The sequence below is a fragment of the Kryptolebias marmoratus genome, linkage group LG9 (genome assembly GCF_001649575.2).
Source record: "Kryptolebias marmoratus isolate JLee-2015 linkage group LG9, ASM164957v2, whole genome shotgun sequence".
NCBI lineage: Eukaryota > Metazoa > Chordata > Actinopteri > Cyprinodontiformes > Rivulidae > Kryptolebias > Kryptolebias marmoratus.
In genome coordinates, this window is record NC_051438.1 from 16,222,447 (window position 1) to 16,244,385 (window position 21,939).

The 21,939-nt window shown below is 44.1% G+C and overlaps 1 protein-coding gene across 2 annotated transcripts in view; it reads left to right on the forward strand.

Annotated features, from left to right (window-relative positions):
* The window catches only part of LOC108240546 (N-deacetylase and N-sulfotransferase 1), a 48,309-nt gene that overhangs the window by 19,713 nt on the left and 6,657 nt on the right, over positions 1 to 21,939 (forward strand). Inside the window, exons 1-7 of one of the 2 annotated variants that reach the window (XM_037977609.1) lie at positions 9,312 to 9,922; positions 10,621 to 11,665; positions 14,282 to 14,764; positions 15,522 to 15,609; positions 15,986 to 16,140; positions 18,932 to 19,117; positions 21,196 to 21,324. In XM_037977609.1, coding sequence (XP_037833537.1) covers positions 11,120 to 11,665; positions 14,282 to 14,764; positions 15,522 to 15,609; positions 15,986 to 16,140; positions 18,932 to 19,117; positions 21,196 to 21,324 — 1,587 coding nt within the window. In that variant the 5' untranslated portion in view covers positions 9,312 to 9,922; positions 10,621 to 11,119. Of the gene's footprint in view, positions 1 to 9,311; positions 9,923 to 10,620; positions 11,666 to 14,281; positions 14,765 to 15,521; positions 15,610 to 15,985; positions 16,141 to 18,931; positions 19,118 to 21,195; positions 21,325 to 21,939 lie in introns of those variants that run through there. The other variant, XM_017424100.3, reaches the window with a different exon arrangement.

Here is a 21,939-nt window from a genome sequence, read left to right on the forward strand (position 1 = left end):
TATGGTGACGGCGTGTGTCTGACTGCATCGACTCTGGCAGCTCCTGGCCTGTTCTGCATGGCCGCGAGGAGACGGATTTTAGACTTTACAAGGCTAACCCGCAATTTAGCTGTCTGCTTTCGTGGTCAAGTGGATAGGCTCAAAAACCTCCGCTGAGCCCCGCGCACACGTTCGCACATACATGTTGGCGCTTACGCAGACGTGAGCGCACGCATGCATCATCTAGCTATCAGGCGGGATGTGTGTTTATACAGTGCTGCTCGGTGGCATTTAATCCATAATTCTGACGGGCTGCTTTCCAACCTTGAGCATGCAGGGAAATGCATCGCTCTAATTCCACATGAAAACAAGAAATTATCTCTTTCCTGCACTTTCTTAGCAGTACTGTTCTGGTTTTAAAACGTTGTGTTCCAAGACATGTGCCATGCATGCACACTGTGAAGCCATGTGCACAGCCTCCGGCTACCCCCCTTCTGTAAACTGATATTCACGTGTGTGTGTGTGTGTGTTGTGTCACAGTCTGATGCACAGCAGCTGTAGAGGCGGCAGTCAAGAGGGGAAATGGGAATAGCCAGCACAGTAGACAAAGCCCAGATAGACCTGTCAGCTCGGTGACACCCACGCATACCTCACACTCTGGTCCAGGATGAGAGCAGAGGAAAGGAAAGCAGCTTGTTTGGGCACAGGTAGAGCATTGCTGTGAGTGGTGGCAAAAATGAGAATGAAACTATGGCAGAGCTGTATTTATTTCAGGGAACACTGGAGGTACTTGTGTTAGAGTGTACTGGAAACCTGCCAGATACTGCCTCTTAAAGTATTCACTGTCTTAACTTCTTTAAATGTTGTTTTTCTGCCTTGTTTGCAGGGATTAACCTTCTTTTTTTTTTTTCGCCGGCCAAAAAGAAATTGGTATGTTGAAGTAAAAACACACTTTATGCAAATATTTGTAAAAGATTTGTTTGTTTTCAATTTTATGTTTAGTTCCAGGTTTCAGATCTCTTTCAGGCTGATCTCAAGCAGATTTTTCTATATAAGGAAATGAGGCATGTAAAAATATTGGGAAGTTTTATTTACATAACATTTTCACGCAGAATTTGGCAGTGTTTTACTTTAATTTGAAAGAATAAAAACTAACTTAAGATGTAACTTGAATTTTCTGGTGTGAGAAAGATATTTCGTACACGTCAATTTGTTTGTTTTGCCTTAGTTTGTGTTTATTGTATGATATTTCTTTAAATGGGGAAAATTGATATTGCACGATAGTCAGTTGCTAACGAACCAAAGACTTTGTTTGCGGTTATGTCGTCTTTGAACCGTCACCAAATAATTTCCCGATCCATCCATCCATTTTCTTTACCCGCTTCTCCATTTGGGTCACGGAGAGCTGGTGCCCATCTTCGGCAGTCACCGTGCGAGAGGCAATAATTTCCAGATATTAAATTAAAATTTTATTTTGCTATAACTGTTTGAGATATTAAACCTTAGCCTCAAATTGATAGAATTAATCTACTGGTGGCTGAGACATATGGTTGTCATTATAACCTTGTTTAGCCTGTTAGCATTGTTTGAATACTTCAACCAGAGAGTTCTGGTTGCCAGTCTCTGGCCCTCTTAGTTTGTGGGTCCTGTGTTGAAAAAGTTTGGGAACTAATTAGTGATTCAACTAGAGCCTATGGGAAGCATTATACATATCACAAAACCTCAGCTGCTCACAAATTTCAGCTTGTACTCAGTTTGACAGAGGTTCAAACTATGACTTGAATACTTTAATACATAAGCAGCGTTATATTGCTTATAAATTACCTACATAGTCGGACTAAACTCTCATTCAAAATTGACAGTACTGATTAATGCATCTATCTCCCACCAACCTGTTTCTGAAAAGTGTCTGTTTCTACTAAGTAGTTTATTTTGAAAGGCCTGTGAAGTTGAAACTATGATCACGGGTGAGCTCAGTTTTACTGCCAGAATACGAGCACCCTCCTCCGTGTTGGGCCGGTGAAAATAAAGCAATCTAAAGAGCCTCAGTTAGCACAGCTAGCAGCAGTGCACGTCTCTGTTTACTCACTCGGGGTGAGTAAACTTTAAGTCATCGCAACCACGTGAACGCAATCGGCTTTAAAGCAAAACACGAGCCAGGCAATGGCTTTAAATCATGAAAGGGGTTTGAATGTTGAATAATTACCGTCAAATATGAGGAGTGTTTTTGCTTATAGAGCCCATCCCTAGTCACAAATGGTTCTCTCCACACCCCCACTTCAGCAAAACAAACTCGTTCTTTCAGTTGTGTCACGTATGCCTGTGGGTTCTTGGCTTCTTCAGTGCAGAAGTAATCAGGTCTACTGTAGAGAGATGTGCAGTTTGTTTCTTACAGTGCTTCAAAAGATCGTTTAGAGAGGACCAGAGGAGTGTTAGCTTTTATATCTTTGTTTTTTGTTTTTTTTTTACTTTTAGATTAGATAATCTGTGTTGGTTTGTCATCCAGATATTTGCAAGTTATTGCATCTTAAACCCTTTGTCGCAGCTGAAAGCCTACAGCAACTCCTGCAAACTAAGCAGACCGTTTTGTGTCCTCAAGGAGAAGAATTGGGAGCTTTATCAGTTATTTTCCCAAGAATGGTACTGACATACCAAACATGGATACAGATTATCAGAATGTTTAACAGATGAGTAATAAAGCGGAGCTCTTCTGCAGTTGTTTTAAAAACTGCAGCTGTAGCAGTTAGTGTGTGAGAGAGGAGAAAAGCTCCTCTCGAGGCGCAGTTTCCAAAAACACACACAGGATTTAGAACAGGATTCATTACTGGGCCTACAACCGAGATTTTAATTAGTGTTATTGCGATAGCCATGTCGTGAGACAGCCTTCTTTTTCCAGGCACTTGAAGTTTTTACATGTTTTTTGTGGCTGTGGTTATCTACAGTGGGGAGGATGTGTCAAGTGTGTGTTGTTTGTTTACGTAAAACCCACTTCAGATAAGTTCCCACTTTCATCCATTTATCTGTTGTTCCTCATTGTGCGACATGAAGTGAGCTGATGATTATGAGCGCGCTCTTCACGCTGGAGGAAAATTCCTATCCATTTGATCTTGTAGGCAAAAATATGGGCGGCACAATCGAGTATCATTTCTCGTGTCAGCTTTTCTGCCGCGGTGCGATATTCCCATGGGAACGCATATCTGCTGCGCGAATCACAGACGGATCAGTGTGGGCCGTTTCTTATCTGGACATGAAAGAAGAGGAGATGGAAGAGGGAGGTGAGAAAGAGAAAAGGAGAGGAAGGGCTCCCTTGGGTATGATAATACCTGAATTTCCTCTTGAATCCAGCTTCATCATCATTTCATGAGCAGGTATTGTACTTATCCATTTCGCAGGCCAGGGTTTGTCCTCAGCTCGGCTGTTGTCCCTCAGACTGATTGAATAGATTAGACAGGCTTATTGTTTGTTTGTGCACCACACTCCATGTTACAGGATGCCCAGGGATTTTAATATTTTCTTTTATTCATCTGCTGCCATCATATGTGTTGTTGTTGTTTTCGAGCATTTCTGCTTCATGTCAAGCCAGGAAATCAGTTCCTGCTGCAGGAACATTGATAAAACTCTACTGTTAATGTGCTCTAACGGGTTAATTCTTCCAAATTGCCATTTGGTTTGATTGGCACACCCTGTGGCACGAAACTACATAAACTGTTTTGTCTACTTGCCCTCTGTCTCTCGACCCCCACACCCCCCTAAACTCCCACGCTCGGCTCCAACATCCGCACACAGACGCGCCACGTCCACGCCCGGCTTGACTTTCACCTCTGAGTGATGTTTATTATCTGTCTGAGGAGGGGACCCATTACGGCTCCTCGGTCCCAGCGGAGACGTGGCGCTGCCCACCATGCTCCCCTTGTCCTTCAGTAGTGTCCTGAGATGACAGTGGATAAACAATGGGAACAAACAGTCACTCCCACCAGCATTGATCCGGCTGCCTTACCCCTCCCTGCTTTCGCCAGCGACGCCACATTGATTCCACCTACACTCAATTTATATGAAAGGACCCCCCCTCACCCCATCCACCCCTCCCCTCTGATGCTCACACCTCCCCTTTTTTCACCAAGACTGACAAAAATGATAAATGACTGACCCTTTCTTCCCACTGCCGCCACCTCCCTCTGCCTCATGTTGGCAATACAAGTCACTACATTTGAACCCCTTGAGAAAAAAGTCCCCCCTTTTTTCTTAAGTGTGCTCTTTTTCTTTTTGTTTAAGGATGAGTATTGGGGTCCGCCCTATAATTTCCACATGCAAACATGTAACTGCAATAACTTCAGCCCTGCTGGACATCCATATGTATGCTGTCTAACCAGTTAAAATAGAAACTGGGGTAAATTATGATGTATTTAAATGTTTTGCGCTGTCGGAGCGCACGTCTTGTAGCTGCTGCCTAATGATCTGCAATGTGCACAGTCTCCAAAGCAAGGTCAGTTATTTTTGTCCGTTTGGTTTATTCACTTAATATTTTTATGTCCCACCAAATCAAATGAATTAGATTGTGGTTAAGACATCACAACAGTGGGATTTCTGTCCATCCTAATAGAGTTGTTGGTTTTTCATGTATTTATTTATTTTTTACCCCCCGCCTTTTCTTGTTGTTCCTCATATCCAGTGTCCCCATGCCTGTAAATGGGGCGCAGAGTGTCTATAAATACATATACTGTGTTGGCTTGTAAGTCGCACGAGTATTAAGGTTAGGTGTCTGTCTGTGTTTGCATGTGGATCTGATCGAGACGATCCGTCGATGAAGTCGTCCGCTCCTCGCTCGTCCGCTCTCCCATGTGACACTTCCTGATTCCGTCTCTACCCAGATGCAGGTTTTCCCATGACTCCTGCAGCCCCCCCCCACACACACACACACTACCACCACCACTCTGAAATAATCCATTCGGCACTTCCCAGTGCCTCTCAGATCCCTCTCATCCTGTACCCCCTGCTTGAGATTTAAAGAAGACGGCAGGTTCGGGAGCCTATCTGAGATTAAAATGGCTCTGCTGCGCCATTTATATTTTATGCTCTGCCCTCCCTGTTTTTATTCATCTTGGTCCTAATCATCCTCACATAATATGAATGTGCAGTCATGCCATTATGCCTTTGCCTTCTCGAGTTATCTTTCCTGAAGGATAATTTCTATGTTGATGAATTCTGACATGAACTTTTTAATGGAAGTCTAAGGGTAGGATTGGGTTTTTTTTTTTTTTTCGTCCCTTGCAGAAATTACAATACAAACGTGGTGCAAAGAAATGTCTCTAATTGCCATTGAATGCACTTCTTCTGTCTTCCCAGTCTGTTCATTATTGCTATTAGGAGCAAATTGCTCTCCTTGTCTGTATTTGAAGATGATTCTTTCACTCTTTGTCCCATTATTGTGTCAAAGAATAACATTGCAATCATTTCAATTACGACAGAGCTGGGATCGCAGTCTTCAAGTAGGGCCTTGAGATGTAATTGAAGGGGCATGTGCGACCTGAAGGAAGACTACTTTTTTTTCCTTCTTTCTTCTTTTCTCTTCCTCCCTCGGTGAAATTGCTTCAGTCTCGGGGACAGTAAATTGAGTCGCAGAAAAAATGATGTGATAATTCAGCCGCACGGCTCGGTTGAGCAAATTGTCTGAAAGTCACTTTCTGGAGAATTAGAAGGCAAAACAACATTTCCCTCCCGAGTTGCCTGTCCTTCACGCGGTGGCATGAAATGAATTGATGAGACAGACTGAGAGGGAAGTGTCGCTGTAAATGTTTGCAGCTGAAATGAAGCTGCTCGCTTGTGCATTCATATCGGCCGGGAGGTGGGAGGCAGAAGCTGGAGTGAGGACACGGCTCCTCTCTCTCCGTGCTATTTCACCGCCTAAGCCTTTAATCACGACGGCCACAATGGATGCGCAAAATGGAATTCAAATTTCAATTTGATTGATTTCGTATTGGTGATTGCCAAGGCTGGCTTAAGAAGCGGAAAACGTGGCCTTTAAATGTAACCTCTTTAAGCAAACTAAATCTCACTTCCCTCATGTGCTTGTTTGTCGCCTTCAGAAGAAATATGAAAATTCTCTCTTTTTGAAGTTTAATCTCCCACAAGACAGGGTAGGAGGCTGAATGCAAATGCAAAAATTTGCTTTAGCTTTGCTTCCTCATTGCTTCTGATGAAAGCTGAGTGATTTAGCGGCTGTGGACACTCGGCACCTCTAAAATAGAAAGAAATTTCTTGCCTCTAGTCGTCTAAATGAGCAGCCATCTGGTAAGAGAAATGAAACTAAAGATAGATGCGATTTTAACCTCTTTCCCAATATACTGTTGAAGCCGCTCTGTAGTCACTCTATTGTGTCCCATTTGTTAATACCTTCAAGGCATCTCACACACACAGCAGCAGAGCCAGCATAAGCACATTTGGTAGTGTTTGCAGTGTCGACATTGACAGGATTACAGATTAGGGATTACATTTGCATCTTTATTCCTCATTTAACCTTGACCCGTGCCCCGCTGAATCACTTTAGCAGTCAGCCCGAACTCGTTTTCCCTCGCTTTGGGAGATTTTAAACGTCTGAACAAAAACTCAGGAAGGATTAGGCCTCCTCCTAATGAGGCTCTTCGGTTCGTCTCCTCTGTGGAAGAGCCACTTTGGTACATCCATGTCAATATAAAGACACAGATGGGGAAACTGGTAACAGCAGCAGCCTTTTGATGGGTGTCCTATGGATTGCTGCCCTTCTTGCTGCACAGTTTCCATGCGTCTGATCTCGACGCATCTCCAGCGTTTCCATGGAGAACGTGTGGTTGCCATGGCCTGTGGCGGCTGAACACAGAGGGTCATCGTTTATTTCTGTCAGTCAGCAGCAAGGGGACAGATTGGAGAGAGGAGGAAAGGGTAGAGGAGGAGGAGAGGGGGGCACTATTGGGTCCTGAGGGGCTGCAAGGGTCCAGCTATCCTTTGAAAGTTTATTTGTCCAAGGGATCACCTGCGGGCAGTCTGACTCTGGTTGATGGTGTTAATGTACTGACTCTCCTCACAAATCCCAGGGCCACTTAGTCTTATTCACACTTTAAACAAAGTGCAGCAGCAGTGCAGAGGAGGGGAGGGAGGTGAAGTGGGGGGAGCGGGCTGTGCAAGGAGGCTACATATGGCCAACCGCAGCGTTGTTTATCCCGAGAGTTGTTACAGCTGAGGACTGGCCTCCGTCTCCCTGCTCCTCTTCATCTCTCATTAATCTAGCAGTATGCTCCTGGCCTGCTTCCCATGCTGTTGAGCGAGCAGGTTTTGAGTGACCACCCACCCCGAGGAAAAAAAAGCATTAGTGTGTCCTCTCGTCCATCACCTGCTATTGTTTATGCCCCCCGATTCATTCTCTCAGCTGCTGTAAAATAATGAGAATATTTTAATTCAGGTTTCCAACCTTTCAGATTGATGGCCGCCTTTAGGGGTCATTTTATTCCTGATTTCCCACACAAATTAGTTTTTTTTTTTTTTTTTTCCCTTCTTTTCTTTTCGCTCAGTATTTCTCATTGTCCAACCTTTCTTGTTGTCCTTCTTTTTTGTTCAGTGTTTTCATTTTGTGGTTCCTCTCCCTCTCTCACTGGTCTGCCTGCCACTTCTATTTAGGGAGATTTCTAGTTCACATGTGCAATTACGTAGCTCATATTCAGCCAGAGCTCCTTCCATCGCTGAGAATGAAAAGGTTGGCTAGCGCGCACGTGTTCGTCTCTATCCGCTTCTTCTTTATGCATGAGTTAAGACTCTGAGCCTCTTTTGCAGTCTGAAGCACTCCGTTGTCTTGAAACCTTTTGACTGGACCTTACCTTACCAATATGTCTGTTGGCTATACCTCTCATTGGCTTCTGCAAAAACATAAAATATTCATGTCCTCTTTTCTCCCCCCTGCATTTTTGAATCAATTATTTTGCAGAAAGGAGAGCGCATACGTTCACGTGGCTTCTTCTAAGATGCATATGTAGGACAGAAAGTGGAGGACACATTAGGTGAGATGGGTCTGCAGACAGTTGAGACCCATTAGTTATTAGCTATTATTCTGTTCGGTCAATCCAAGATCCTCATTACGTTCTAATGTATTCTACTTTCTGTTTAGCCTGCCTGAAATCACGGCTTCACACTTGAGGCCTTGAGGTTTTCCCTTCATTTATCCTGGCAGCTCTCAGGCCATCATCCCTCCATCCCTCGCCCTCCTCGCCCTCCTCTCCTTCAGCTGCAGCTCGGTGCACCACGTTCTGAAGGTCAACGTCGGGAGGCAGTCGCCTCTGCTGAGAACTGGCAAAGAAGCGAGCCTCGACTCCGCGTGTGTGTTTGCCACCTTCGAGTCAGCTTCCAGGTCATGTCAGCGAGGTCGTCGGAGCCACAGCGGAGCTCATCGGGTCCCGGTGGAAGACGGCACGTCTCAAGTCCGATTACGCGTTCCCAGAAAATGAATATAACAGACTCTTTCTCCTTAAAAACTAGAGACGGTCCTTAGTTTTTGTTTTTTATTTTGAGTCCGTGATGATTAAATTACACTTTTGCCATTATAGTTTGCAGTTAATTTTCTAGAGAGGCAATTGATTCTCAGTGTCACATTTCTGTTACTGCAGCAGAAAAATAAGATACCTGTGCGTTTAAATGCTTCCTGCGGCGTATTTGCTGACATGCACATTGATCTCCATTCAGTTGCACAAACCTATATTTGTCTGGTAGTTGGATCAGGTTTCTGTTTCCTCAAAACTGTAAAATAATAAGACAAATACTGATTAATATGTGTATCAGATGGAGTTTTTTTCTCTCCCTCTCTTACTGAGATGAGGTTTTTTTTTCTGCTAAACATCAACAAAACAATAAAACGAATGGTAGACTTGGGAAGATGCAGTATTCGAATTTACGTTCTCATTTTGATATTATAGTTTATAATGTCTGCCACTGTTCTTTTTTAAATGCTCTGTGTGTCTGTATGATTGAAAGACAGCAGTGTTTTTTTTATTTAAAAAACGCTGTTTATAGTTGTTATTACCATTCATGCAGCTGCACGTAGTTTTATTTCTTTACATGACTTTGCAAGCCCTTTTTAAAGTGGGGGTGGGACAGAGTCTGAGAAAAACGACTCCGTTTCTGTGTTGTGTTAAAAGTTGCCAGTCTTGTCTTGCCTTCTGCCTCGGTGTTTCCAGCAGGAGTCACTTCCTGTGGCTAATCATACTTTGATATGCCATGGCACGAACCTCGTCTCCCTCAGAAATGAACAAACAAGGGACCCGGGGGGGGGGATAAGAGATCTCGAAGCGACCGGGGTTGTTGGTTTTTGTCTGCTCCGCTGCGATACATTCTCCGAACACCCACCGTTTTTTTTTTCACGGCCTCACTTCACATTAGCTTCTGCATCCCTGCGAGGAGGAAGAAGTTGGACACGACTCAGAGAAAAGGACGTGCGATTTCTGCCGCTGCGCTTGCAGTGAGATTCAAGGCATCCTCATAATCCTAGCTGGAAGGACGATGGAGTGAATGGGGAGAGACGAAATGCCAGGATGATGGTCTTGATTACATTAGAGAGAGACTGCACGAGCATGATTTTTCCCATGTTGCACTGTGTCTGTGAGAATCATTACTTGAGCGATCAAAGGATTATCTTTCTGGAATTCTGTTGAGCTGAACATTTCCTGTTCGTACTTGTATTTTTAATTTGGCTCACCTTTTAATTAAGCCTCGGTTTTTCCAACTTGACAGATAAACCGTTTGATTGTATCAACGCATCTCTTTCACGTCCGTTGCTGTTAGAGTGCTGATGAGTTCGGTGGTCAGCGTTTAATGCCTTTTGAGTTGAGAAGGATGGGACTCTAATGTAGCGCATAGGCTTTTAACAAAGAGCAGCGTAGACCGCAATAACTCTCCAGCTTATCAGTCAGAGGATTTCAATGCAAAGGTAATGACGCTCTGTCTCATTTCTCCCTCCAAATGGAGAAAAGCTGTTTTTGTTGGTGCACTGTTCTCCTGCTGCATCCCGGTCCTTTCACACCTGGCTTGGTGGAGGTGGACTAAAAGGCGGAGATATTATTTTAGGTCCGCAGAGGCTATGGAAATGTGCGCCGAGGGATTTTTCTCAAAGAGAAGAGGGTTTCATTGTTGTCAGGTCTGTCTGTCACGGTTCTCCACGCCTCTGCCTTTGGATTGCCTCTCTCTCCAATCAGCTTGTCTTTTGGACCCGGAGCTGTGAGGCTTCTAGAGAAATGGATGGTTACCCGCGGGTGATGGCTTCATGTGTGTGCCGTCACATTGGACTGACATGGGAAATAGCTTCCCTGGAATGTTTATTCGTTTATTTATATACATTTTTGTCACCCCTATTCCATCTGTTGATTGTGTGGAGGCTGCATAAGCAAGGATTTTATTTAATATTTGTTAAAAGTTTGCATTCACAAAGGTTAGGTGTATGTGTGTAGGGGGAAACTGGCAGCTCTTACTTTGAGTAGGTGAATGCAAAGCTACTTTAAAGTGAACTTTTTATCTCCCACATAACAGTAAACCCACACAACAAAACGAATGCAATATGCTGTTTGTTCTATAGGAGCTGGCCCTGTGCTGCTGGAATTTTAACCCGACTTCCTCTTTTTGTTTTGCCAGATTTGATCCTGAAGGAGTGATGCCGCTGTGATGACCTGCGTGGCCTCGGTTTCCTCCAGGGATTACTCTCCAGTCAGACAAGTGGGACAAGTCTCAGCCCGGAGCCGGTTGACAGATTTACGTGATGGACAGGTGATGGAGTCGTCCATCATCTTTGTTCCCCAGTGACGAGCCCTGCCAGCCTTCGCTCTCAGGCACGAGTGTGTACCGTCGGTGGAAGTGCCCCCATTTTTTTTGCCATGGTGACATAAGCAGCGCTGCAACATGAGGGAGCGCCAACATCATCGTCTCATTTCTTTCTTCCGTGGCTGCTGCAGCTGCTGCGCTAATGCTATTTAGCTTCATGAGAACAGTGAGTTTGTTGTGAGCGATTCCTGCTCGTGTAATTTCTTTCTCTTTTTTTTTGGTGTGTTTGTTTTTTTGAAATACACACACTGAGAGAGACTGTCCCCTTGGCGTGTTGCTGGGCCGGTGGGGCGGAGAGGTGTGGCGAGGGACGATGCTGGGATGTGTGACACGCCTCCGCCGGCTGGTCCGCCTCCTTCCCCTGCAGACCTCCCTGCTCCTCCTCTTCATCTTCTGCACCATCAGCGTCTTCATCTTCTCCTACTACCTCTATGGCGTCAAGCGGGAGCCCGAGCCGTCAGGAGGTGGCATGTCTGGGGCCGATGGGCTTCCCCCGGACATGGACTACCCCAGGGTCATTCCGTCCCGGCTGTTGCCCATCCGAAGCGTCCCGGGGGCCAATGGGGTGGATTTCGGCGGGACCAGGACAGATCCCGTGGTCCTGGTGTTTGTGGAAAGCCAGTATTCTCAACTGGGGCAGGAGATCGTGGCCATCTTGGAGTCGGGCCGGTTCAAGTATCGGACTGAGATCTCTCCTGGGAAGGGGGACATGCCCACACTGACGGACAAAGAGCGAGGGCGTTTCACGCTTGTGATTTATGAGAACATTCTCAAGTATGTGAACTTGGACGCCTGGAACCGAGAGCTGCTGGATAAATACTGCGTGGAGTATGGAGTGGGCATCATTGGCTTCTTCAAGGTTAGAACAACACCACCCTCCCCTGTACCTCCCTCCCTCCCCTCTCTCACACCTTCTGCCCTGTCCATCTGGCTCCACCATCTCTAAAGAGATGGGATTTACAGAGTTGGCACGACCTGCCTGGTGTAACATCACTCCGTGTCTTTGCACTGACTTATGTTTCTTTTCTATTCTCTTTGTCTGTTTTCTTCTTTTGTTCTGCAATCTGGCCTCCTTAAAGCTCTTCTTCCCCAGTTTGTTAACTCTCATTCCTTGTTTTCTCTGCTTTGTCTCTTTAGTTTCTCGAGATTCTTTTAGTCCTCCACCTTTTTTTTTTTCCTTTTCCCTCACTCTGTATCTCTTATTCTCTCTCTCTCCTCTCTTGCAATTTTCCCTGGAGGCCTCCGTCTGCCTAAGGCCAGTTTTCAGGTCTTATGGTTTTAATCACCCTATCTGAGCCACGGAGAGAATATAGAAAGAGGCTTGTAGGCACGGATGGTGCTGTATAGATGTTGGGTGGTGCAGATGAAGGTTAGCCTGGTGGGATTTACTGCCCATTAAGAGAGAAGGAAGGAGAGCAGGGATGTGCATCCCAATGGCTCCGTAACACCACAGTGCAGCCGTGCTTTCTGAACTGTTTGCAACAAAATGTAGCATCCTCACAAATCATTACATTAACGCTGAGTTTTGGTTCATCCAAGCGTTTGCCGACAAGTTTAAGGTTCCTAGAAATTAATTTACAATTACTAGTCTATTTTTGAACAGTAGCATGTCATCTTTGAGACACAAAGCTCAGTTTTTGTTTAAATAGATGTCAGATTCATATGTTTTCATACAAAGACCAGCGCTGCTCATAATACCAGCTTTACATTTACTGCTTCTTTTAAAATAAAATAAGGTTTTAAATGTTTGCTACAGAGGCACATTCATGTCTCAGAGAATCCAAGCATAAAACAAAGAGTTCAGGCTCAATTTTTTAGTTTTTTTTTTTACCTTTACAGTAAGTTTTTATGCATCACCAAAACCCCATAACACCTATAACTCCTTAAATGTGTGTAATTACTGTTTTAAATCATTTGTAAAAAAATCTCTGCTTTGTTGTCTCTATTTAACTAAAGACACAAGTAAGACGGCACTACATTTTGTTTTTACTGCAGCTTTTTTTATGTAGGATGTAATTTTACACACAAAAACTGAACGTATTTCTTCTTGTGCAGGTAATAGACTTCATAACACATGAATAATGTATCGGTGCCCCGTTTGTTTTACAGCTTTTTGCTTTACAATATTTATCAGGTATAATGGAGGAAGAAATAACATTAAAATGAAATGGGCTGATTTTAGCTGTGATTATCATATTTCCTCCTACTGTAGTGGGACTCTGACCAATGTAAGATTAAAGCCAGGATTCAGCGACTGCAGGCAAAACTGCAGAGATACTGAGGATTTTAAAAGATTTCAGCTATTTCTCTAAAAGAACATGAATATTTTTAGGCTCTGATCTGTGTTAGGTTGGTTAAATGTCTGTAACTTGAGACCACTGCGCATTGCTTGTAATTCTTGGTCGTGGTCATCGGCAAACAGAGAAGGTGTTAAAAATGTCTTCGGACTGTCGACACGGAAACAGCGTTTTGTGAAGATGCTGAAGTTCTTTTCTTGTTTGAGCCTTGCGTCTGCACAGAAATGGTGTTTTAGGAGCCCCTGTATTGTAATTTTTGCAAATGAGTGAAACAATTTAGAAACACTAGTGTTGTTTTTGTGTAGACAGCTAAAATGTAACCTTTTTGAAGACCCCTTATTATTACGCCAAACAATCTAAGGCCAAAAGGTTTTTAATCACATAATTGAACTTCCTCTCTCTCATTACTAAAACAAACATTGCAGAGAAGAGATCTACAACATCCACCAAGTCTACAATAAAAAACATGGCAATAGTTTTAAAAGGCTGATGCTTATGTATATAAAAAAATCCTAATATGCTTTAAACACTGCTGTATTCTGGGCCTGAAGTGTCCAATGTGTCCACATATTTGGACTGAGACGACTCCCAGTCAACAGTCCTGCACCTTTATGGTCTTGTAGTTTAATGTGACATAAGGTAGAAGTTGCACTTCTTCGTCATGATCCCGCTAAAAGGATTTTTTTTTTTTTTTTTGTATTTTGTCACCACAGGAGTTTGGGTTGTTTTCTGCATTTCCATTTCTAGACGTTTCCAGAAACTCTGGCACGTTTACGAGGAGGATATTTTTAGAAACTACAGAAAAGTAGTTTTGGAACAACGGTGTTTCTGTGTGGACACAGTCTAAGACTGAGGTGACCTGTAAGGACAAATCAGAGGAAGGCTGGATTTGTTGGGAAGATGGCAGAGAGTCTTGACTGAACCCAAAGTTTCAGAACAGCAGGAGTTTTTATTTTTTTATTTTTTATTTTTACATTTGACTCCAAACTTGTAACATGACAGACTGAGCGTAGCAGGTTGGAGCTCCCTCATGCCTTCACGTTTGAGTAGGTCTGACATCCCTTATTTCACACATGACAAGAGAAATCAGGAAATTATATGCTCTGAACTTCTGTCTTCATCAGTGTGGTGTTTAATGAATCTGTGTCACTTCTCTCTTGTCTCTTTGTGTTGATCAGGCCAATGAAAACAGTCTGCTCAGCGCGCAGCTCAAAGGCTTCCCCCTCTTTCTTCACTCCAACTTGGGTCTGAAGGACTGCACGGTCAACCCGAAGTCCCCGCTTCTCTTTATCACGCGGGCCGGGCAGTCCCTGCCGGGTCCCCTGCCCGGGGACGACTGGACCGTGTTCCAGTCGAACCACTCGACGTACGAGCCCGTGCTGATGGCCAAGACCCAGTCGGCGGAGAGCGTCGCGTCGATAGGGCAGCACGCCGCGATGCTCCCGTCTGTGGTGCAGGACCTGGGGCTCCACGACGGCATCCAAAGGGTGCTGTTCGGCAACAACTTGAACTTCTGGCTGCACAAGCTGGTGTTCGTAGACGCCGTTGCCTTTCTGACCGGGAAGAGGCTCTCGTTGTCCCTGGAGCGCTACATCCTCGTGGACATAGACGACATCTTTGTGGGCAAGGAGGGCACCCGCATGAAGGTGCCCGACGTAAAGGTGAGTTTTATGTTTCAGAGTTGAAGCATTAGAATAGAAACAAGATGCTCATCAGCCTACAGCCCTTTACTATAATAAGAGCAAAAGGCCTCACACGTAGCATGGCGCTATTCTCTGCCAGTCACGCAGAAACCTCCTCTTCTCGCTGCTCTCTTTCCTTTTTCAATGCATTCGTCCCAGTAGGCTGCTCAAAGCTGACAGGCCCAACCGCTCGCACTGTCACAGAAACTCCACGGCGATGAATATTTTAGGGGCTCAGAGGCGTACAAAGAATGTTGAAAAGCTCCGTGCTTTCGTCCCCTCCGAGCAGAAAAGACTCCCCTCACATGCGGAGGCAGGGCGGGCGGAAGAAAAAGTTCTGTTGGCGGCATCAAGGCCTCCGCAGCTCGCAACGGCAAGCTTTTAGGAGCAGATCACACCCTGACAAGACGGGGTGGGGTTTGGGGGGGTGGGGGGGATTGATGATGAGGAGGGGCGGCGTGCGTGCGTGCGTGAGTGCAGAGAGTCTCATCCAGCATTGAGATCAAATGAAACAAACGCCCGAATCAGAGGGAAGCAGAATATCAAACAGAATGAAGGAGAGCAGCGAGGCAGCTGGGAGTGGATGGTGGATGTTTACCGAGAGAAACTTGCTAAATTAAAGATATATGTGGGCACGCGAGGGCCTCCGTGCTGACGCTCCCTCATTAACGCACTCGTGCAGCAGTTTGAGCCCATCAGCGGTTGACTCATTCTTCCTTTCCTCCCACCGCTTCAGGCCCTGCTGGAGACACAGAGGGAGCTGCGCACCTATGTGCCCAACTTCACCTTCAATCTCGGCTTCTCAGGGAAATTCTTTCACGCTGGTAAGATGCAGTCCGTGCCGCTTATGCAGAGGGGGGAGACACGTTTAACTCAAAGAAGTAACATTTCTAAGATTTTCAAGTTAATTTCTCTGCTACTTTTATCTTCTGCCTTGCCTCCACTGTGCTCTTTTCTCACATGCTTATATTTGAACTTTCTTTGCTGACTTTCATTTCCTTTTTTTTTTTTTTCCCCCACTCTCACTGGTCCCATTTTTACCCATGTCTCATCTCAATTTTTTTATTTTTTCATCTCTTCAATTTCCTTCTAAATCCCTCTCCCCTCACTTCCCCTTTTCCCCTGCCGCCTGTCAACCCCTTTTTTTCCTCCCTTTTTCCTCCATCTTCCCACCACACACCCTCCCCGCCGGTTTTTCAGGATCTGATGAGGAGGACCTGGGAGATGACCTGCTGCTTTCCCACGTGAAGGATTTCTGGTGGTTTCCTCACATGTGGAGCCACATGCAGCCCCACTTATTCCACAACCAGTCCGTGCTGGCCGAGCAGATGTTGCTCAACAAGAAATTCGCCATGGTGAGTCACGGCGGGGACGAGGGTTGCGTCACGGAGCTGACTGAACGCCGGGGTCCGAGCCGCTCTCGTTCATCTCGTTGTGCTGTGACCTTCTCGGTTTATTTTCTCGCTTTCTTCTCCAGGTTTTAGCAAAGGATTTCCATCCTAATTGATTTTAGCAGCACTTCGTCAACACAAATGATGAAAGAAATAACAGTGGATTGTTTTTTTTAATGTAAAACAAATATTTTGTAATCCCATTGTGTCCTTTTGGGCACTTCCTTTGCTCAAACAGTGATTGGACATGTATGTTTACTAGATTACACAACAAATTTGTTTTTACTTTCAGCCTGGTACAAGTTGTCCCATTAATAGACAGGTACACCCAGAACCAGCGGGTTGCTGTAGCAAAGCATCAGCTGTTCAAATAAGGCCGACAGATTGTGCCATTAAATAAATGAGCGCGCTACACGAATGGCAGCGGCTCTAAAATGTCTTCGCTGCGTCGGGGTTACACGAACAAGAGAAAACTGATCGAGGGCCTGATCTGCAGAGAAGCCTCTGCCTCCTGTTTAACTACGAAGTAGTATTTTTAACTACTCGCTCCTTTTTTTTGTGACAAGACAACACGCTGTTAGTAGGAAAAAAACACAGCCCTGTGTATGAGGACCGTAGGTTTGTATGTGAGGACGCAGCAGTGATTGTGCACATTCCCTCAGGTGACCACGCTGTTACAGAACAGTGCTAATAAATCCCACTGACTGCAGAAAAAAAAACCTTGATATGTGATGTTGTGCTGCTTCCATCCACCGCTGTGTGTTTGGCAGCCTAATATGACTTGTTATAATGGCATAACACGTTGTTGTTGTTAGACAACTGTGACATTTCGAGGACTTCGGCGAGATATTTCACTTGACTTGCCGTGCTGTGACACACCTTGGCTTTCCGTCACTTTCAGAGACATGTCTGAACAAAGCCACGAGCAACAACAACACTATTATTAACAGATGGGGTGAAAAAAAACAGCATTTTATCAGATTAGCTCAGATCTCTTGAAGTGGGGTCCTGTTGAAAGGTTATGAACAATGAGCAGCTTACCTGTTGTAGATGGCTCTTTGAAGGACATCGGCTTGAGGAACAGAGTTTAATCCTGACAGGCAGACCAAACAAGATCAAAGTAACATGCTGCAATCTTGAAATGACTTTATTTAAAAAAAATGTTGCATTACATTACTATTTACATGTAATTCTGTGGTTAATAGTGAGTGCAAGTCCTAGCAGTAGGACTCTTGTGCTGCCCGGGCCACTTCAGGCAGGAGTATTACTCATATAAACTGTCTGAAGTTGCGTCAGAAATCTATTTTAGCCTGGCTTTCTCTCAAGCTAGCCATTAGCCGTTCACTCTGGCCAGAAATAAATGTAATTTCTCCAAACTTAGGTCGATCAAAAAGCTGTCCACCACAGGTAGGTTATTAATTGTTCATAAGCTTTCCACAGGATCACACTTCAAACAACTTGATCCATCCCTTGTAGGTTTCCTGTGCCTGGAAACGGCTTGTGTTTGTAGCGTAGCGCAGTAAATGGATATTTTATCAGGAAACCAAACATGGTTTCAGCTTTAAGCCAGTTTCTCACCAAAAAAAATACACGCTAGATAAAGGTTAGCGTGCTGAGGAGTATGAGATTAGCAGACTGTTGACTGCAGCTTTCTGTGGTGCTTTTCCTCCTTCAGTTGCTCCCTTGCGAATAGAAAAAGTCCCCCAACTTACTTCAGAACTTATAATTTGTCGAGGTATTTTAATGAATATGTTCCATCTGCACTAATGGCATTTCCACACATGGATTTTTCTGCAGGAGCTTCACTGTTTTATTTCATTTTTGTGCTTTTTTTTTTCCTTTAATAGTTTCGAATGTAAACCCGTAGCAACATTAATGCTTGTATAAACATTAAGGAAGTCATATTAAATTCCTAATTTTGGGGGATGCTTACTAAAAACCTGTTTGGGTGTTAATCTAACAGAAAATGATCTGCATCCATATGGATGTACCTTGTACCTTTTAAAGCCCCTTTCTGATGAAGTCCAGCTGATTGGTCAATAACGGTGGCGTGCAGAACGGCCTCTTACTCCGTGTTTGAAGTGCGCCAGAGTAGCTACGAAGCAGAGTTTAAGCAAACATGTTTTAAAGACGTATCAAGTAGAAAAATGAAAGCCCCGTCTACTAATGAGGTATTCTAGGTGATTCAGCTGCAGCGTCCTCTTTAAAGGAAAAAAAAAGCTCCTTTTCATGAAGTCTTTGGACATTTATTAAACGGCACAGAGCAGCAAAGAGAGAAACCACATATACTACCTTTTCTAAAATACTAGTATTCAGGTACTAAAAGCATGAATACTCAAACTGCTGTACAGATCATGCAGTTGTTCATCATGTCTGGTGATATTAGCGGTGATCGTATGAAAGAGTCACTGATTCATGTTGGGTAATTCAGGCTTTCTTTAGAGATCCACAGATAAGTCTCACTTCAGCAGGCCTGATAAACTCGGAGGTGGCCGTCCTTTACATGCAGCTGATCTGGATTACATGCCTCATTGTTTTCCCTGAGAGCCTTCTTGCGCTTGTTCAGGTGGTTTGAATCCAGCTGAGGAATGACGAGCTCCGCCGCCGCTTTCAGACAAAAATAAGGGCTTCTAATTTTAACATCCAGGGACCTGACAGATGGGGATGAATCATGCGGTATTTCTGATGCCGTCTCACTCACTCTTCTTTCTTTCTTTTTTTTCCTCCCCTCTCCCTCGTATGATTTCACCTCCAGGAGCACGGGATCCCCACTAACATGGGCTACGCGGTGGCTCCTCATCACTCCGGCGTCTACCCCGTTCACATGCAGCTGTACGACGCCTGGAAGAAGGTGTGGGGCATCAAGGTGACCAGCACCGAGGAGTACCCACACCTAAAGCCCGCTCGCTTCAGGCGAGGTTTCATCCACAGCGGCATCAGCGTAAGGTTTCACTTCAGTCCGTTCGGCCTCCATGAAGCCTCGTTAACGCCGCACCTTTGGCCTGTTGCTCTCACTCGTTCTGATTATCTTTCTCCGTTCTCATTTATCCGCCCACCTCAACCTCCACTAGGTGTCCTTCGTACCTGCTTTCCTTTTGTGTTTCGTCAAGAAGATGAGGGTGATTTTATTTTGGTTTCACATAAAACAGACTTATTATAGGTTTTACAGTCTGTAAATGTTTTCATTGCCTTTCCAAAGTTTAGATATGTATGAGATTCTACAAACAGTTTGGAAAATGTTTGTTTAAAGACGCTTTTCAGTTTTCTAAATAAAGTTCTGCAAATGATTAAACTAATCAAACAAGGAAAGGGATTTTCCTTTCTTTATTTTAGATTACACAACAAAATAGAATGACAGTGATAAATAACACACAATTAAAATAACACACAAACTCCCAGAATCCAAAATAATACATTCAAGTCCAAAAAGAACCTTTCAGACATGTTATTTTCTTTGTTTCAAAAAACGAATAAATAAAAAAATAGATTAAAAAAAACCCAAAGTAAAGCATTTTAGGTACTCCTAAAAAAAAAACATCAATAAAATCAACAGAGCAGAACAACAAACTGATGGTTTAGATGGGTAAGATTTGAGACCTGTCTAAATTGTCTTTTTGTTTAGGTCATTTTTATCCATAATAAGACTTCATAAAAATCTAACACGTCTGGAAACTTCGGTATCTAATTAAACAAAGTGGCCATTTGTTGGCTCTCTACCAGTGATTTTCTTTGCATTCTGACTTTTTGTTGATGGTGAAAACTAAAATGATATCAGTTCTCTGTTTCCCCCTCATCATCATCACACAATGTTTAAATATGGCAGAAAAATAAAGAATATAGAGTAAATAACGAAGCCTTTTTTGCCTTGATTATAAATGAGAAAAGGCTTGATGATGTCATCGTTTGGTTCATCGACCACATCCAGCCAGCCCACAGATTCAGGCTCATAAATCGTTTTTTGGGTTTGTTACTGTTTACTAAAGTGCTTTTGTTTATCCGTTGTATAGTCTGTTTTTTAATGGTCTACATTTACAGGAAGTATTGTGTAATATTGTGCTTTGACATCAATAATAGTCCAAACATTTCAGAATTTGAAGTTGGGGAATGTTTAGAAACTCCATTTTTTAATAATAAAAAAAGGCGGTCCACTCATCTGTCCTGTAGGATGGTTGTTGTTGTTGTTGTTGTTGTTTTTTCCATCCACTATCAGATGATTATGTAGTCAAGAGAACCAGTCTTGCACAAGACACCTGTCTGCGTTCTGCTGCCAAGCAGGCTTCAGCAGGGAAAAAAATACAAGAAACAAAAATAACAAAAACTGACATTCTGGCCTCGGCGAAGAAGGTGTCTGCACATAACCAATCACTGAAATGTCAACACGCAGAGAAACTTTATTCAGCTTCACAGCCGCCCCTGCTTCTGATCAGCACAATAACGAGAGCAAAACAAATCTGAATAGATTCAAATGGTTCAGAAGGATTTAAAAAAGAAAAAGCAGCTGGGCTTCCCCCAGCTGCTATCTGTTTCTCCTCCAGGTTGACCTTCAGCGCTGATAAGAAGCGGCGCCGCCTCGGCCCGCTCTCTTTGTAGTCCCGGCGTTCGGCCGTTCGGCCGTTTGGCCGGCCTGCGTGGTCTCAGAGCTCTGTTCTCGTCCTTGAGATATCGCGGGCTGAATGGACAGCGCTCGCTGCTTACTGATGATTGATATTCAGCTCCCCAGACACTCCAAACTGTACATGCATTTCCATGAATTTCCATATAGACTCAGAGCGAAGAAGAGGTTTGCTTTGGCTAGATGAGCTGAATAATAAGAATATTATTGTGAGCAAACAATGTGTGGGGGGAACCGCCTGGAGGACTGACAGCTCCGCTCTGCTCTCAGCGGAGGGCTGATGTTCTGTTTGTCTGAATGCTCTGTGTGTGTGTATCTCTTTGAGTTTTGTTGACTGTGTGTGTGTGTGTGTGTGTGTGTGTGTGTGTGTGTGTGTGTGTGTGTGTGTGTGTGTGCTCTTCTTGCAGGTGTTGCCCAGGCAGACTTGTGGTCTTTTCACGCACACCATCTTCTATAAAGACTATCCCGGCAGTCCAAATGAACTGGACAAGCTCATCAATGGCGGGGAACTCTTCCTCACTGTTCTGCTGAACCCCGTGAGTCACTTTACCCCCCCACCACACACACACACACACCCACGCAGCGCAGCTTTTGTCTTGCGTACTCGGAATCCCATTTAGCTAATGGCGCAAATTGAAATTTAAACAAGGCAGGGGACAATGACTCGCCGGTGAGTCACGCGGCGGTGTCTGCGCCTCGCTTTCTCTTTTTACATTAACGTAAAAGCTTCTTTTAATAGAACCCAAACACGGCGCTGGAAATTTTCTGCATGTCAACAGAGTTCTGTTTGCTTTTAGAGAAAAGGTTAGCTCTGTTGTCCTCCCTGCAGATAACTGTGCTCCTAACACTGCAAAGGCTGTGGTAACGTTTGCTGCAGCTGTTTCCATTTCATCTGATGTTTCTTTTTTATCCCAAACTTTTATATTTACCCCTGGATGATTACCCTTAGCCTACAGACACTTAATTTGGTTGTCAGAGAGAAAATGTTATGACTAACGGATCATTTTGGAAGGTGCCTTTCTTGCGGGGAATTACTGAGCAATCCACTGATTTTCTTGTAGAAAATGCCTGAAACCTACTGTGACACAAAAGTGTAAATTCTCACTTGAAAAGGTTACAATTTTGGCATTTTTTTTTTCAAAATTGTCTAA